Below are 14,652 nucleotides of genomic sequence, written 5' to 3'. Positions count from 1 at the left end.
AAATATAGCGAGAGACCAATATGTTCATGTTGGAGTGAAAATACAGGCCCTGTGTGATTACTAAATGCGATGTTGAGATGTCGTCATGTCGACGAAGGAACTGTGAGAAACCAGACTTTGGGCGCTTGATCTGCACAGCATGCACAAGCATACTTACACGGAGAAACACCATGCAAGACGTACATGAGAGGACTGAAATAATTACCTCCCTTCTGATTCGATTCTGTGTCAAACGAAACTTTCACTCCGCTGCAGCTCTCACTCTGCACGTGTTCATCCCGTGTACAATTATTTGAGTAAGTGATGGTGTTCGTTTGATGGGAAAGAGGCTGAGCTGAAAATGTCCTGCGCCCATCAGGTGAAATCCCCTGAGCCAAGATCATGTCTTCAACGACCGCGAAGCAAGACATACCAGTGATCAAGCCTCGCGGAAAAATCCAAGGACACACCGCAAGGGTCACTGGCGTCCTACGACTGCCCGGTCTGCGACGGCGCATCATCACCTGTTCAGACGATGGCTCGATTCGAGTCTGGGACTTGGATAGCGGCATGCAGGTCGGAGATGCCTGGAAGGACGAAGGAAGTGGAGTAGTGGCTGCCATAGCATTGTCGCCGGATGACACAATGGTAGCGAGCGGGAGTAATGATGGTGCAGTGAGATTGTGGGACATTGGCACGGGTGAGGTCGTCAAAAAATGGACAGGGCACAAAAAGCTTGTGTGGTCTGTGTGCTGGAGTCCAGACGGAAGGCGAGTGGTGAGTGGATCCATGGATCATACATTCAGAGTGTGGGATGTCAAGAGTGGATACACAATCCTCGGACCAATCCAGGCAACATCAAACATGCCTGTGTTGGCTTGTTACTCTCCAGATGGCACGATGATTGCGACGAGCGGGCACCAGCTGAAAATCTGGGATGCCAACACGGGCGAACTACTCAAAACACTCGAGGGAAAAGTTTGGCGCATGTTATGGACCACCGATGGAAAAACGCTTATAACCTACGACATTGGAATCAGGAAGCTTGACACTGCTACCTGGACCCAAACCGCTTCTATTGAGGGGTACAAAAGACTCAGTGAGATTTCGTTATCTCCGAATGAGCGCATCCTCGCAAGTGTATCGAAAGAGAAAACAGCACAACTATTGAATCTCGAAAACGATCAGTTCATTGGACCGCCCCTCTATCATGAAGATATGGTGAGAGGCGTGGCCTTTTCTGCAGATGGAAAGTACCTCACCACTGGCTGCGACGATGGCCGCATCTACAAATGGGACATCTCTACTATCATCAAAGAAGCTGGCCTCGATAATCTGCTGTCGGACAATGTAAGATTGGATGCATCTCATTCTTAACGACTCTGACAACAGATCTGCTCATCCTTCCAGGTGGTATGCTATGTCGAGTCTCTTCATCAGCCTTTAGTACTCACTATTCTTTGTTCATCACAGAATACTGTCAACAAATCAGTGTTAGATGTACGTGATGTTTTTCTTTATCTTCTACATGACTTTGAAAACCTGCATCCTAGGCTGATGCTACACCACGACGAGCCCCGAAAATTGAAGCCGCTCGTCGGATACCGCAAGGGTTTTTCGATGACGTATGTGATCCCATCTATAATTTATGCCACGGTTCCTTTGACCAATCTGTCGACAGTCCTCGACATCACGCAGTCGCCACACCGCCACACCACGTCAACCTCTTACCCCTCTCAGCTGGGCTCAAAAATTCGTGTCTCGTACGCTACGCAGACGAGATGGATCAGGCATTCGGTTGCCACCAGTAGTCGAAGTCCCGTTAACGGCAGGCAAGCCTGTGGGTTATTTTCAATGCTTCTTATCAATGTCTCATGTCGACACAGAGGGATTATTATGCAAGAAAGAAGCGCTCTGCAAGCTCCTCTCAACTTCCCAAACCTCATACCACACAGCAACCAAGCGGCGGAGCGACCCAAAGCAATCTGTCATCATCACAGCAACCACCCGCTACTGCCACCACATCCACGACGCCTCCCGCAGTCGCTGGTACTGCAGGGGCAGCCGGTACAAATCCTGATATCACCATACGACAGGCTGGATGGCGGGCTCGTTTCCTGCTCTGGGTTTGTTGCGTGCCCATTCAGAACACAAACGGCCAACCTTAGGGAAGCAACTTTTCGTCGATGCTTGCTACTTTTTGGTGCTCTGTGGCCTTTCCTGCCGTTGTTGTATAGTATGTCCTGACTAGTCTACGTATGTGTAGTATTATTCGGACCAATATTCATCAGATCTCACTTCGAAATTGGACAAAGTAGTTGGCAGTGCTCGCTAGACAGGAGAGATGGATAAAATGTTGCCTAGCTTGAAATGAACTGTAAGGTACGAGTCGAGACGAGACACCGTGACGGATGCTCGTCGACACCATCCAGCTCACGGCAAACATAGGCGCAGACTGCTGGGGGCGCCCGCTCAACCAGCCCATCACCGTCTACCTCCATCTCAAACCCTCCATCCTTGACATATCCAGTCAATCTGACTATGTCGTAGACTCCATTGCCAATATTCATAATTGCCCGTGATGACCTCGTCAAGGATTCCGTTTCAACTAGGAGCACATCCACCTCATCCAAAATTGACTGTTTGAACGTTTAGTGACAATCGAGCTCAAAGATCTACCATGATATCATGGCATGGAGTGGTCCTTGATTTCCTGAAAGCAGTCTATCCGAGCAGGGCACTATTACTCCAAGTGAACCAACTCAACGCACATAGGTCAACTAGACTGTAGTCTTCGACAGGAAGAACGTTTCAGATCGCAACATCCTTCACATCGAAGACTACTGACTAATAATACATAAAACCTTGAAGGTTGCATAGTTAGAAATCTGCACTAAACGAGAATCACATACGAAGACATTATTCGAGGTCGGTCACAAAATCAGACAAAGCCCACTTACGGATATTGGAATGACTGCTACTGGTCATGCCCTTGGAACCACGGCGAAAGTTATCTGGGTAAAATGGTGATATTGATGAGCTTGGCATGATAGTGTTAATTGAAAAATCCGTTCTGCCGCAAGTACTCCTGGTGTTCCTCGCGATGTGCGAGCACTTGCTTGTAAGTCAAGCGTCTCCACAATGGCATCCCGATCTGGAGGTATCAACAATGAACACAAGGATGTAGGATATATGGACATACCAAGGCAATCAAGTCTAACACGAAATCAAGAGCAGCGTTGCTGCGGGGAGCTGAACCACGCGTAGAAGCTCGTAAAAAGCTTGTGAGAAGATCGGCAGTGATGTGTACGTGACCATTTTCGACACCTAGTGAGGTCGATGGTTGAGGTTATGTCCGATAGCTCTTAATTGGCGACATACCTGCAAGAAGTGCGGCAGCAGCCTGTTCTGCTGTCATACCTTTGTCCGTCGACTCTATCATTCTCGTGATACTTGGCTTCGTTTTTCTTTCTTCGTCAAAGCCAGGGGTATACACTGTAGGAGGGAAGAAGATGTGAGTATTGATGCCATAGAGCAGTAGCTCTGAATGCAAAGAGTCGGCAAGTCCTACCAAACAGAATAATCAGTATCACGAAAAAAAAAAAACATGGAGTGCACAGTCATTACCGCGCAGAGCATGCTTTGCAGGGGAATAAGAAGAATATCCAACGAAAGACATATATCCAAGAATCGATGACACCAGTATGATTTTTCCCGACTTATTTTCGCGGACCATTTGTTTAGCAGCGGCCTGTTGGCTGCGATGTCATTGTCCGTAACCTTAAACAAGGCAAGACAGTCGACTCACGAACGCGGTCCACGCCTGCACCCAGTAGCCGTTCATCATTCCCCGCGTTAGGTCCTCTGCCTGCATGTCAAGAAAGTACATTGGTTTTGAGGCGCCGGCGCATGCAAAGACAGCATCTGGGACATGTCCACCATGACCGTCACTAGCGGCTCTAAGGGCAGCAGCAGATTCCCCCGCGGTGTCGAGGGAGTAGGAAAAGGCTTTAAATATTTGGCCTGGACTTTGGCGAACAGCCTGTGAATAGTAATTCAGAACGAACGGAGGGTTTTATTATGAACACGAACCTCTAGCTCTTTTAGCGCGTCGTCAAGCTTGCTTTGCGTCCTCGCTACTATAGAAACATGAGCACCCTTCCGTGCAACGAGCTTTGCGAGTGCAAGTCCGAGACCCTGGCTGCCGCCTGTAATATAGATGTGCTGGAAGAATCGAAGCAAGGTGCGTCAATGACCAAATTATTGAGGAAACACTTTTTGGGTTCTCACCAATCCCTTGGGTGTCCATTTTCTCGATGAGAACATGAAGGGCGATGAGTAAATAAGAGTGAGGAACAGTAGATCCTTAAAAGTCAAACTTGAAGACAGCCAGTCGAACACGTATAACATATGAATGCGAGATATCTAGGTCAAGTAGTTGCGCCATACGGGTTATATAGACCGCCACGTACCGAAGTGAAAGTAAGGACTCATCAGCTGAGCGCTGAACTGCTGCGACAGCGGTTATATCCGGGCCAGGTGAGGTGCATTTCAGCAGACTCGTAACCGGTCTGGCCCGGGACTCTGGAATACGTCCGAGTCTTTCAGGGATGGGGGTATTGACGTGGCTATGCCACTCGACTTGTCCGTGGTAGTAATTATACGAGTGTTGGCACAAGCCTACACTCCTAGGTCTGTACGCAGGTGCACGTTCAGGCCAACAATAACTTTGAGCACACCAAATTATTTCAATTTTGTTAACATACTAGTAGGAGCGCTCGCCCTAATGATGTGAGGTAAGAACGTGAGCCTTTTTTTGCGGGTGAGGGCGAGGGTGCCGGTGAGCTCCAAGACCCGCAGGTCCTTCTCTCAGCTCTGGGATATCGGTAATAATATCAGGTGCGTAGCCAAGGCAGGTCAACGTTAAAACGTTAACCCCAGGCTACCTGGCATGGGAATATTGCAAGCGAACGGCACGTGCTGATCCTTTTCTTAGGAGCAGTGCCGTTTTAAATTTCAAAATTATCACCTTCTCCGCACTATGAGAGAGATCATCTACATCCAAGCAGGCTCATTCGCAAACTACACTGGAACTCACTTCTGGAACACCCAGGAGAGCTATTTTACCTACGACGATGACGATGAACCTATCGTAAACCACGACCTTTCATTCGAAGAAGGACGGAGTCCTCAGGTATGTGTCCCACTTCTAAGTGAGATCCTAAAATTGATGTATGCGCCATCGTGCTTTGCCAGAATCAGCCAACGCTTTGTCCACGCCTGCTGGCGTTTGACCAGAAGTGTATGCCTTCGCCGGCGCATTGATATCCTCTTGTCTGAGCTGCTTCTGAGCAGCAAACTTCGGGACACTCGCGAAAACGAAAGAAGCAGATACAGCTACCGATGTTTCTCTTGATACGACCTGGTGAGTGTGGATTTGAAAGCTGTTCACCGTACAAACTGATACTTTGCAGGCGAGGCAGGGTAGTTCGAGAGACACAAGATCCGATCCCTCAAAGCGAATACCACGCTCGTCTTGAAGGCGAAATGGACGAAGAAGGCAATCTGGAATATACAGACCCAAATATCAGATACTGGTCAGATTACAGTCGCGTTTTCCTCGATCGAAAATCTATACAGGCCATCCCTGATGCACTGGAAAGTACCGAGGCTGGGTGGAGTGTTGGTCAAGAGCTCTTCCGGCGATACAATGAGGTATACACCTTTCACCCTCGTATTGGGCATCTGTAATGCTTTTCCAGGATGCAGAGCTCATGGAGGGGGCGTTTCGTCTCCTCGTCGAGAACTGCGATAACTTCCAGGTAGACTCTGTTTCACATCATCTCCAGTCATTTGCTGAATCTCTACCGCTGCAGGGATTGCAAATGATGAATGATACAGCTACCTTTGGGGGTTTCTCGCATGCTTTCCTGACTTCCTTCCGCGACGAGTTTCTCAAGGCTTCTACACTGAACTTTAGCTTCCTTTCGGGTGCAGACCCCAATCACGCCGGCATTGACAATGTGAGTGAGCGCACTTGCATGTAGATGGCAGCTAAACATTTGAAAGTAGTTTCTCGACACGAAAAGAATTATCAACGACGCATTGTGTTTGCAAAGTCTCCATCAGCTCTCGGATATCACTTTCCCGATATTAAATCCATCCCGATGGTCCACGTTGGAAAGTACCCTATCGCAGGGACTTGCCTATGATGTTCGTCTGCTGAAAAACTCTACATTCAGTTTCCTGACGGAACATTACAGAAAAGGAGCCTGTATCATTCGTCTGCAATCATCTCGTCGCTCGTAGAGACCGCTACGCTGCCCTTGAGGTATGTCATTATCTTTGACAGGCAACAAGCATCCATCGAATGATTCTTCGTCACAGGCTGAAAGGTAGTCGGGATGACATCGCAATAATCGCTGACCATTTGAACTGGCGGAAATGTTCTCGATTTGGACAACTGGGAGGCATAGTTTCACTACCATTTCCTGCGCCAGAGTCGACGTTCACCGATCTGCACTGCAACTTCTCGACCGGTTTGCCAAATCAGGTGAGTATCATTTTTAACGCCTTAATCACACGAACCATGATTAAGCTAAAGTAATTACAGGTCGAGCATGATGTTTTTGCGAGGCGAAACGTAACTCGAGGGTTACTGGATCAAGACCTGGCAGCGTTTGATGCATGGTGTGACTTGTCATCGCTCCAGGAACCTCTGATCTCCAGGTATGTAGCAGGCTTGCTCAATCGTATGACAACTCATTTCTGACTTGGCTTAGCATTCATGCACCTGCTTATCCCGTGCCGACATCTTTTCCGTCCATATTCCGGCACACTAAGCCAACGTCAATGAGGATGATGTCGTCGCTTGTCACAGCACCTTCTACATCGATCCCGCTCACGTTGTACGCGAGGTTTGTGGAACAAACTGCAAGGACGCGGAGGAGTGATGGTGTGCTTATGAGCATGGGACTAGAGAGCGACGACGTGAAAGAGCTTGCTAGTGCGTTGTGGGAGATTGTCGATGGGTACGGGAGCGACAGGATGGCTGAAGGCAATGACTAAGAAACATTATCCAATTCTGAGATAAGAGGCCTCGACAAGCGGTATAAGATCATGGGGATATAGTATGCGTTGAACAAACATTCGGATCAATCGAGCATTCGATCCCCACCCCACGTCAGGTTAATGTCCGATTCATCCAGAGAAACAAAAGTTAAATTAGGATACTTTACCATAAGGTCCCGTTTGCAATTTGCAAGACGGGTATCTGTCCCGAGTACAATGCGCGGCACAGCCGAATGCGAGGAGAGTCGTAAACGCTGAATTGTGGAGGGAAGGGGGAGGGTCAACAGGGCGTCCATTATCATCTAGAATACAAATTAGCCTGAAAAAAGAGCAAGGCACGATTCGGGACGTACCTCGGGGTTCCACGCTTGTGTGGCAGCATCAGCAAAAAAGCCTCTTCCCACATACACATATAAAGATTGCAATATTGGGAAGCGGGCGCAAATAGCATTGAGCACTAGGGCATTGACATGCGTAACGCTCAACTCTAGCTTCTGTACAGTCCTGAGGACCTCCGGATCGCACACATCCACGAGTTCATCACCTCCCACAAGTGCTCCATGCAGTTCACTGGGATTCATTGAACCATCAGTGGACACGGGGCGTGTACTCCACAAGGTAAGATGTTCCAGCGCACCAGGGCGAACAAAGTGGGGCAAAAGTTGACGAGGACCTTGGTATTTCGAGAGGGGTTTGAGTGGACGGGAATACGTAGATAGGGAGAACGTTTCGTCTTTGGGAAGGCTGTGCTGGATTTGAGAGGGGCGGGCGAACTTGAGTTCGGCCAGCTCTGGGATAAGATGAAGCAACGAGCGGAAAGCGCGCACAACTTCTAAATTACAAGGTAATGCGAGGCATCGGAGTTGCGTCAGGCTTTGTGATGTGTTTCCTAGGACATTGTTTAGGAATTGTGAGGCTGCGACTGGGTTAATTATGGAAACGGAACGGAGGTGGTCGGGTGAGAAAACAGATAGTCCGTAATCGTTATGGTCGTTCTCAAACATGCTAGGTTTGTTATCGCAGATGATGGTCAAGTCAGAGACCTGCAATTTGGAAGGTGGAAGGGACTGGACATGTTCCACTCTGCAGTTTCCCAAGAAAAGGGTCCCAAGGCTTCGTAGTGCGCACAGTTTCAATAACTGAGACTGACTGAGGTCTACGAACATGAACGATAGTGATTGGAGATTGATGAGAAGCGGTAGGGTGTCGAGCAGCATATCCAGAAGCACATTATATGCAATCTCCGTGTTGAGCACGGCACCAACAATATACCGGGGGTAAAATTTGCATTCCCGAACAGCGTGAGCGATGCGTGCTGAGGAACAAAATTGTATGCGTTGCTTTGTACGCTCTACAGTTTCGATGCGGGCAATGTAGCGCTGGTTATCGGTGTCCAGAGAGTAGGGACAGAATGTCAGGGAGCGAAATAAGAGAGGTTGCGCGAGATGACGAAATAACTGGCAAGTGAGGGCAACGTCGTGAAGCGTTCTGATAGGAAGATGTTCGAAGATTGCCAGCCAAAGTTCGTGTGCGAGGCTGACTTGAGGTGTATTCAGCATGCTGGGGGCTCCGGAAGGTCTGTTGATTACCTGGCCCATGACTTCAACATGGTACACTTTATCAATATACGATGGATGATTAACTGCAGGCGATTGTTACTTACTTGAAAGTCCGTAACCAAAGGCAAGGTAGTGTCCGAGTCAGTCCGAGTTTGTAGTAACTGGCTACTCATCATCGCACTTGTTAACAAGACCTTGTAGTCTAGGCTCACTGCCATAGTGTGGCAGTGCCGCCTTGATAGCGATGAACATGTAATAATACCCTGGGGTTTGAACTTTGCAGGGCCGAACTTCCATTAAAGGGGGAATATTCCCTTTGAGCTTGCCAAGACCCCATGGCACCATTAGCTACCAACGCTCAATTTGAATTGGCACTCTCAAAGGTCGTCCAAGACAATTTGGCCGTCACCTCAATGTCTAATCGATCCTATTCAGCGTGCAAATGACTCTCTGCCCGGTGAGCGTCCGCCAGCTGGTCCACGGTCTGTTCGTCGATGAGATTGATGCAGAAGTGGTGGCACAATGTCAAGGATCCGAACAGGCAACATGTGTAACCTCGACGAACGTATCAACGGGGATAGAGTGCTGAATTGCAGGTTCTTGGTGGGTTGCCATCATCGTGCTAGTACTAGTAATACACCCTCCGTCGCGCCTACCGCCAGTCGACAGTATCTGACATCTCTCATCAACAGAGAGACTTCGAATGCACCTGCCCAACGCAAAAACGGAAATCTGTTCTATCTCGCATCTGCCACGATCTTTCTCTGCTTCTGGTCTCACCCGAGGCCCCCCCTGTCCCCTCAGTTGTCAGGGTGCTGTTACTCTCTCACCCTGCAGTGTTCTGAGCTTTCACACCTCCTACAAACACTCAATATTGAGGGTCACACCGCGCTGTATCGGGCAATCGTGAATATCCGGCGAGAAGCATTTCGGCATTTGCTGTATTCATTCCTCGATTTTCGTTTGTTTGTTGTTCCGACTTTCATCTCTCATGCATAACGACTTTGGTCTGAAACATGCTCACTATCACATTCGAACATACTATATTCACTACGTGGTACCGTCACACCTGTTCGACCGTCTACGTTTCGAACGACAAAGAGACAAATCAAATGACAGGAAGCCGAATACGGCGGGAAGGCGGGCGCGAATAAGTGAGAATAAGTGAAATTCGTAATTTACTGATAGTGACCCTCAGTCGTCCCCGAACCCACAAACTCTAACACCTTCCTTCCAACTCGCGAGTAATGCATGGAGAAAATTAGTCAAGGGCCAACACACCCAGATACGGGTGGTAGTACTTCTGACATCGTTTTCTTGCAAGATCCAAGATCGCGGGTTTGTTGCAGGATCTCATCCATTCCATAGTGTATTCCATCGGGTGTTCTGTAGGCAATCCACAGACAACACGCTTTCGGTACGGCATGGTGTGTTTTCAAATGTCACTCTTTCTTCTGCCCCGTTTACCATTCTGTAGAATGACCTCCTTAAGGGCTCGCCAGGAGCAGGAAAGAAGACAGCAGCTTATTCTGTCTGTAATCTCTTCAAACGACCTATGCTTAGTATATATGCTAATGACTTTCCGTGCGTTTGCGATGTGCTCAAGCTGCCGTGGTCTGTTAAGCTTGCATCAGTATGTACAATCCACAGGTTGTAATACTTCTTTGACACGATATGGTGGTTGTCGTAGAATGCACGTATGCGCGTATCGTCTCTGAAAACGCCTGTTGTATCCCTTCTGAAGACATGTCGCACACCCTAGCGATCCAGCCCTTCGAGTATGTTATTGATTGCTGTATTGTTAATGCTGTATACCTAATTCTTCACCAGGCACGTATCAACATCGTGCTCTCGAGTCCCCTATTTGTATCTGTTTATGGCTGTCGGTAATAGGTATTGAGAAACAAGGAACTTGAAAAACGGCCGAGGCCGCTTTTTCTGGTGCGTACTTCAGCCGTCTGATCCAACTGTGGGACCAACTTTTTTCTGTCATGTGGACGGAGCAGCGGACCATCTTCATCTTCGTCATCTCGACAACTTCTTGCGGCTTCGTTGTTATACTGCCACCATCTTGGTGTCTCTGATATATCCTGATTGTCCATTCCGAACGCACCTCTCCTTCGTCATTCAAGCCGTCCTTTGCCCCAATGACCGCCAGCATACTAAAGAAGATTACACCACATCCGCAATGGAGTGGTTGATGAAGACTTTGACCAAGTTATGCTATCTGGGCAGCCTGTACTCGAGTTGATGCCCACCATGGTGCAAAAATTAAACGTGAACCGTGCCTCGTTATGCCAAAATTTCCGAGCCATGTTCAAGGCATATTTCGATCTGGAAGGCAATCCAATACTCGAAGACAGCGCACTAGGTATGGCAAAGCGTTGGTTGGGTTCTCCCGGGGCGATGCACGCACGTGTGTGAAGTCTGCTTCGTGGGGGTAGAGAGGTGTGAAATCTCTTGAAATTGTGGCGCAATTTAAATCTTCGCTGGCACTGGAACACTTCATGACTCATTCCGCCGGATGACTGAGGGTGGACATGCGAATCTACGACACCAGGCAGACACGCGTACTGCTCTGCATATGACATATGACCTGGCTGCTGGCGTGGCTAATACGTATGATGAAGTATCAATTTAGTATGGTACATTCGAACTGGAACTCAATCTCCAGGAAGTTGGCTGGCTTGTGACCTGCGCAGCGCAGTTCCTCGCCGCCCGAGATTTCGACGGACCAGGATATGCTCTCTGCTCGCTCGGTAGCGTCCTGTAGAAAATTCAAGTCACCAACGTTACCTCTCGAGAGAAGCGACCCACCGTGAGTTCCTACATCACGTCTGGACACTATGTTCTGATTGACTCAGCAGATAACGAGGTACAGATTGACGCGGAAAATATCACTCAAACCTCTGTTGGTCGAGGATATCATGTGGTAAAGTGGACTGTCCACTCTTTTCCCTACTGCTCAGAGACCACGGAATCTCTTGTCTTTGATGTTGCAGGAGAGCTGACAGGGCAAATAGCAGTTGACTCGGGATGATATTAGTACTGAGTAAGTGCTCATCTGTAGGAAATCGTGACTCGAGGCAGAATTATAATATACAAGGGATACGCCACGCACTGCAATGAGAACGAACACGGTGTGTTCGAGGGGTATCTGTTCAACTTCCGCATTGCCATATGTTGCTTCTGTCAACATTGTTCGGACATTATGTAGAACGTTTGAACATCCAGTTGTGGGCGCCGGACAAATATTTCTGTCGTATTAGGAAGAATTGAATACAAGGCCCCTGGGACGGGCTGTAGTCTCATCCTTCAGGCATCACGCGTATAGGAACCCCTTCGGAATGTTTTCTTTCCAGATCCGCACTGTTGTGTATAGAAGAATATGAATTATCCCATTGATCAGTGAATCTCGAGGCCTTGTGATTCTGTGGGCCACGTATGCGTTGACAACTACCTACTTTTTTGACGAATGCCATTGAGATATTTCGTTTCATTATATTTGTCCTGTCATATGTTTGAAATGAAGCCCAAAACATGACTTTACGCCCTCTGTCGTGGAGTATAAAAACCGAGCATTATTACAGGTCAGGCAGCAGGTTGCAACACCTCTCTAGTTGACACAAGCGAGATCAACTCACCATCATGTTCGCCCGCCTCTCTACTGCTTTTGTTGTTGTTCTCGGCTTGATGACCCTTGTCAACGCTGGAACAGTACCAGTAAGCCTTGCCTCGCGTCGGGTCTTCTCATATCGACGTATAATGTCCGCAGGTCGCTCGCGCAGTTTATGACCTTGACAAGCGTAACTATGTCGCGAGAGGGGTAAGCCTTGCTTCGTATCAAATCCCACCGTGTTGACCTCACCTTAAAATACGCGTAGGCCAACTATGAGGTACTTCAACAAGTTGCACGCGTAAGCCTTGTTTTGCGCTAGGTCTCATCATATTGACTTCACCGTGTGATGTATGCAGGAAGAGACTCCAGAACCAGACCCTGGTAAACCAGAACCAGACCCAGGCAAACCAGAACCAGACCCAGGCAAGCCAACACCAGACACAACCAAGGAGTAGTAAGCCTTGTTTCGCAACAAATATCCTCGTGTTGACCTCACCGCGGTACTTTGTACGCAGGGCGACTACAATGCAGGATCAGATATTTGTGCAGAAGTAGTCACAAGGGATATGGAGTAGGACATCAGTAGTGCTCACAAGGATAGAAGATAAATCGAGATGCCAGCCTGGCGTGTTGCCGATTATTTGTCTGCGTCTACGTGTCTATCGAACTGGTGGGAAGCTTTGAAGTCCAACAGCGACAACCCACCTATATAAAAAACAAATGCTCAAGTGCTGCCAACAGGCAGGATCTCTGAGTAGAAGCGGAATTGACTGGAACGTGCCCGAATTCATCTCACTCACCCGAATCTCCCTCCAATTTCTGCACTTTATCCCTCTGCGCACGCCTGACACGCTGAGTTCCTCGTTTAGATCGGGTGTCCGACCGCTGTGAAGCCTTGGAAATTGCCTCCGCATTCAGCTACCCCTTCAAGTTAAACGTGGACTCTGGGCTGACTTTGCCCGAAATCGTGGCGGTTATGCTTGACCTCAACACCCTGTATCACTGACTATCGCCACGTTCCATATGTAGTATCCACGTGGAAAGGCCACAGTGTCTCCGCATTAAGTGATGCAGATTTCCGCAACATGGGGCATGTGTGGCCAGACTTGGAGTCCCTATCGTTAAAGAGCGTGGGTTCAGAGAGACAACAGGAGCCCACCTTCGCTGGTCTTTTTAACCTCGTCAAGTTTTGCCACCTGCAAGACTTCCATTTACGCCAACAAGGAACCTGCGCAATAGAAGGATTAGACTCAATCGTGTCAAGCCTCCATCGGTAACAATATTTATGCTGGGCTACCTCGGATTCTCAGAATTGACTAGCGTTTAAAGCACGCCGTGCTATATGAATGCCCCCCAAATATGTCAATGCCATTCGTACGCGACGCGCAAATTTATGCACTTACACATGAAACGAATGAGTACGTTAGAGTAACGAGCATACTTCCGAGGATCGTCAAATTTCGGTACCGGAAAGCAAGGAGTACCAGACGCTGAATGTCGAAGAGCGGAGAGCCTGTTAGATATTGATCTTGAAGACAGTCAACGTGGTTGAGGTTGAGCAGCCATTGGGTTAGTATTAGAGACATAGAAGCGCACAGGAAACGCTGGATGGTATTACAATTCCATTTAGAACGTAGACTGATGAATCGGAGTAAACTGATCAACACGAACGTTGTAGTCGCAACGGTTGCGGGTTGTTCTGCTCCCGGACTGCGTCGACAGAGCCTTTCCAATGGACACGTTCATCACAAGGGCTGTCTCCATTCTCGACTGTCACAAGCTCGGTCGGGGAAGCAGACTCACGGTGGGTCGCGGGTACCATGGAATGTCTTCAGCTAGCATATTTAAATACTAGATCACAATAGAGATCCTGTGGTCTCCGCTGTCACGGTAAATGTGAGATGGAAGTGGCAATGAGGTCGCCGTGAACAGGACATGCAATTGGGGCCAGAATTCGAGAATGTGGTGAGAAGAGAGTGAGAACGTGGCCTTCCTCACGCGCTGCTTGAGCCTGAGGCTGCTACGTAGCCTGGTGCAGATTCAACGATGTAAAATCGCCACTGAAAGGTAATTTGCAATATTTGACATACATACCAAATAAGGTAAATCGTTGGGCACGGCGAATTCAGAGCGGCTAGGGAAGACTAGAATGAAACTCTCATCCTTGGGTCGAGTGACGAGCTTTGACGCAAGAGCTTCACTCAATCCCTCTCAGGTACGAATGCAAATCAAGTCTTAATGTTTACTAATACTTCTCATGAATCACCGATTTTTTGTTATACATCATGTAAGCCTATTCAAGTTAGTTTTTGCCGGAGCCTCACACAAGTTCTAGACACAGACGAAAGCAAGCAAACAACTGGCAATACGCCTGGCATCTCGATTGGTCTTGTATCTACTCGAGATTCCTTGCAACTGGTTCTG

The 14,652-nt window shown here is 48.3% G+C and overlaps 5 protein-coding genes across 5 annotated transcripts; 3 read left to right on the top strand and 2 right to left on the bottom strand.

Moving 5' to 3' along the window:
* Nucleotides 1-381: 381 nt before the first annotated feature.
* Nucleotides 382-2,813, top strand: DEU56DRAFT_979349 (WD40-repeat-containing domain protein; the record flags this gene model as incomplete). The annotated part of the gene is made up of 7 exons (XM_041359739.1): nucleotides 382-1,329; nucleotides 1,372-1,392; nucleotides 1,453-1,479; nucleotides 1,533-1,604; nucleotides 1,661-1,819; nucleotides 1,866-2,105; nucleotides 2,428-2,813. 7 exons carry the CDS (start codon nucleotides 382-384, stop codon nucleotides 2,527-2,529), a joined length of 1,569 nt encoding a protein of 522 aa, XP_041210538.1. The 3' UTR covers nucleotides 2,530-2,813.
* Nucleotides 2,814-3,034: 221 nt separating this feature from the next.
* DEU56DRAFT_733169 (uncharacterized protein) lies at nucleotides 3,035-4,305 on the bottom strand (the record flags this gene model as incomplete). The annotated part of the gene is made up of 7 exons (XM_041348321.1): nucleotides 3,035-3,133; nucleotides 3,182-3,306; nucleotides 3,361-3,546; nucleotides 3,607-3,730; nucleotides 3,788-4,021; nucleotides 4,072-4,203; nucleotides 4,270-4,305. The coding sequence occupies 7 exons, from the start codon at nucleotides 4,303-4,305 to the stop codon at nucleotides 3,035-3,037; spliced, it is 936 nt and encodes a 311-aa protein (XP_041210537.1).
* A 715-nt stretch (nucleotides 4,306-5,020) lies between these two features.
* On the top strand, nucleotides 5,021-7,047 carry DEU56DRAFT_733012 (Misato segment II tubulin-like domain-containing protein; the record flags this gene model as incomplete). The annotated part of the gene is made up of 11 exons (XM_041348311.1): nucleotides 5,021-5,173; nucleotides 5,236-5,281; nucleotides 5,335-5,404; nucleotides 5,454-5,694; nucleotides 5,742-5,801; nucleotides 5,856-6,002; nucleotides 6,052-6,192; nucleotides 6,243-6,310; nucleotides 6,367-6,532; nucleotides 6,599-6,708; nucleotides 6,762-7,047. The coding sequence occupies 11 exons, from the start codon at nucleotides 5,021-5,023 to the stop codon at nucleotides 7,045-7,047; spliced, it is 1,488 nt and encodes a 495-aa protein (XP_041210536.1).
* Nucleotides 7,048-7,133: 86 nt separating this feature from the next.
* On the bottom strand, nucleotides 7,134-8,609 carry DEU56DRAFT_910817 (uncharacterized protein; the record flags this gene model as incomplete). Its single annotated transcript, XM_041357227.1, has 2 exons — nucleotides 7,134-7,352; nucleotides 7,404-8,609. The coding sequence occupies 2 exons, from the start codon at nucleotides 8,607-8,609 to the stop codon at nucleotides 7,134-7,136; spliced, it is 1,425 nt and encodes a 474-aa protein (XP_041210535.1).
* A 3,648-nt stretch (nucleotides 8,610-12,257) lies between these two features.
* DEU56DRAFT_910816 (uncharacterized protein) lies at nucleotides 12,258-12,683 on the top strand (the record flags this gene model as incomplete). The annotated part of the gene is made up of 4 exons (XM_041357226.1): nucleotides 12,258-12,332; nucleotides 12,385-12,435; nucleotides 12,494-12,526; nucleotides 12,585-12,683. 4 exons carry the CDS (start codon nucleotides 12,258-12,260, stop codon nucleotides 12,681-12,683), a joined length of 258 nt encoding a protein of 85 aa, XP_041210534.1.
* Nucleotides 12,684-14,652: the final 1,969 nt, after the last annotated feature.

The sequence above is a fragment of the Suillus clintonianus genome (genome assembly GCF_016758775.1).
Source record: "Suillus clintonianus strain FC179 chromosome Unknown DEU56scaffold_21, whole genome shotgun sequence".
Taxonomy (NCBI): domain Eukaryota; kingdom Fungi; phylum Basidiomycota; class Agaricomycetes; order Boletales; family Suillaceae; genus Suillus; species Suillus clintonianus.
The sequence above is the reverse complement of the archived record's forward strand: the minus strand, read 5'-3'. Positions and strand labels throughout refer to the sequence as shown.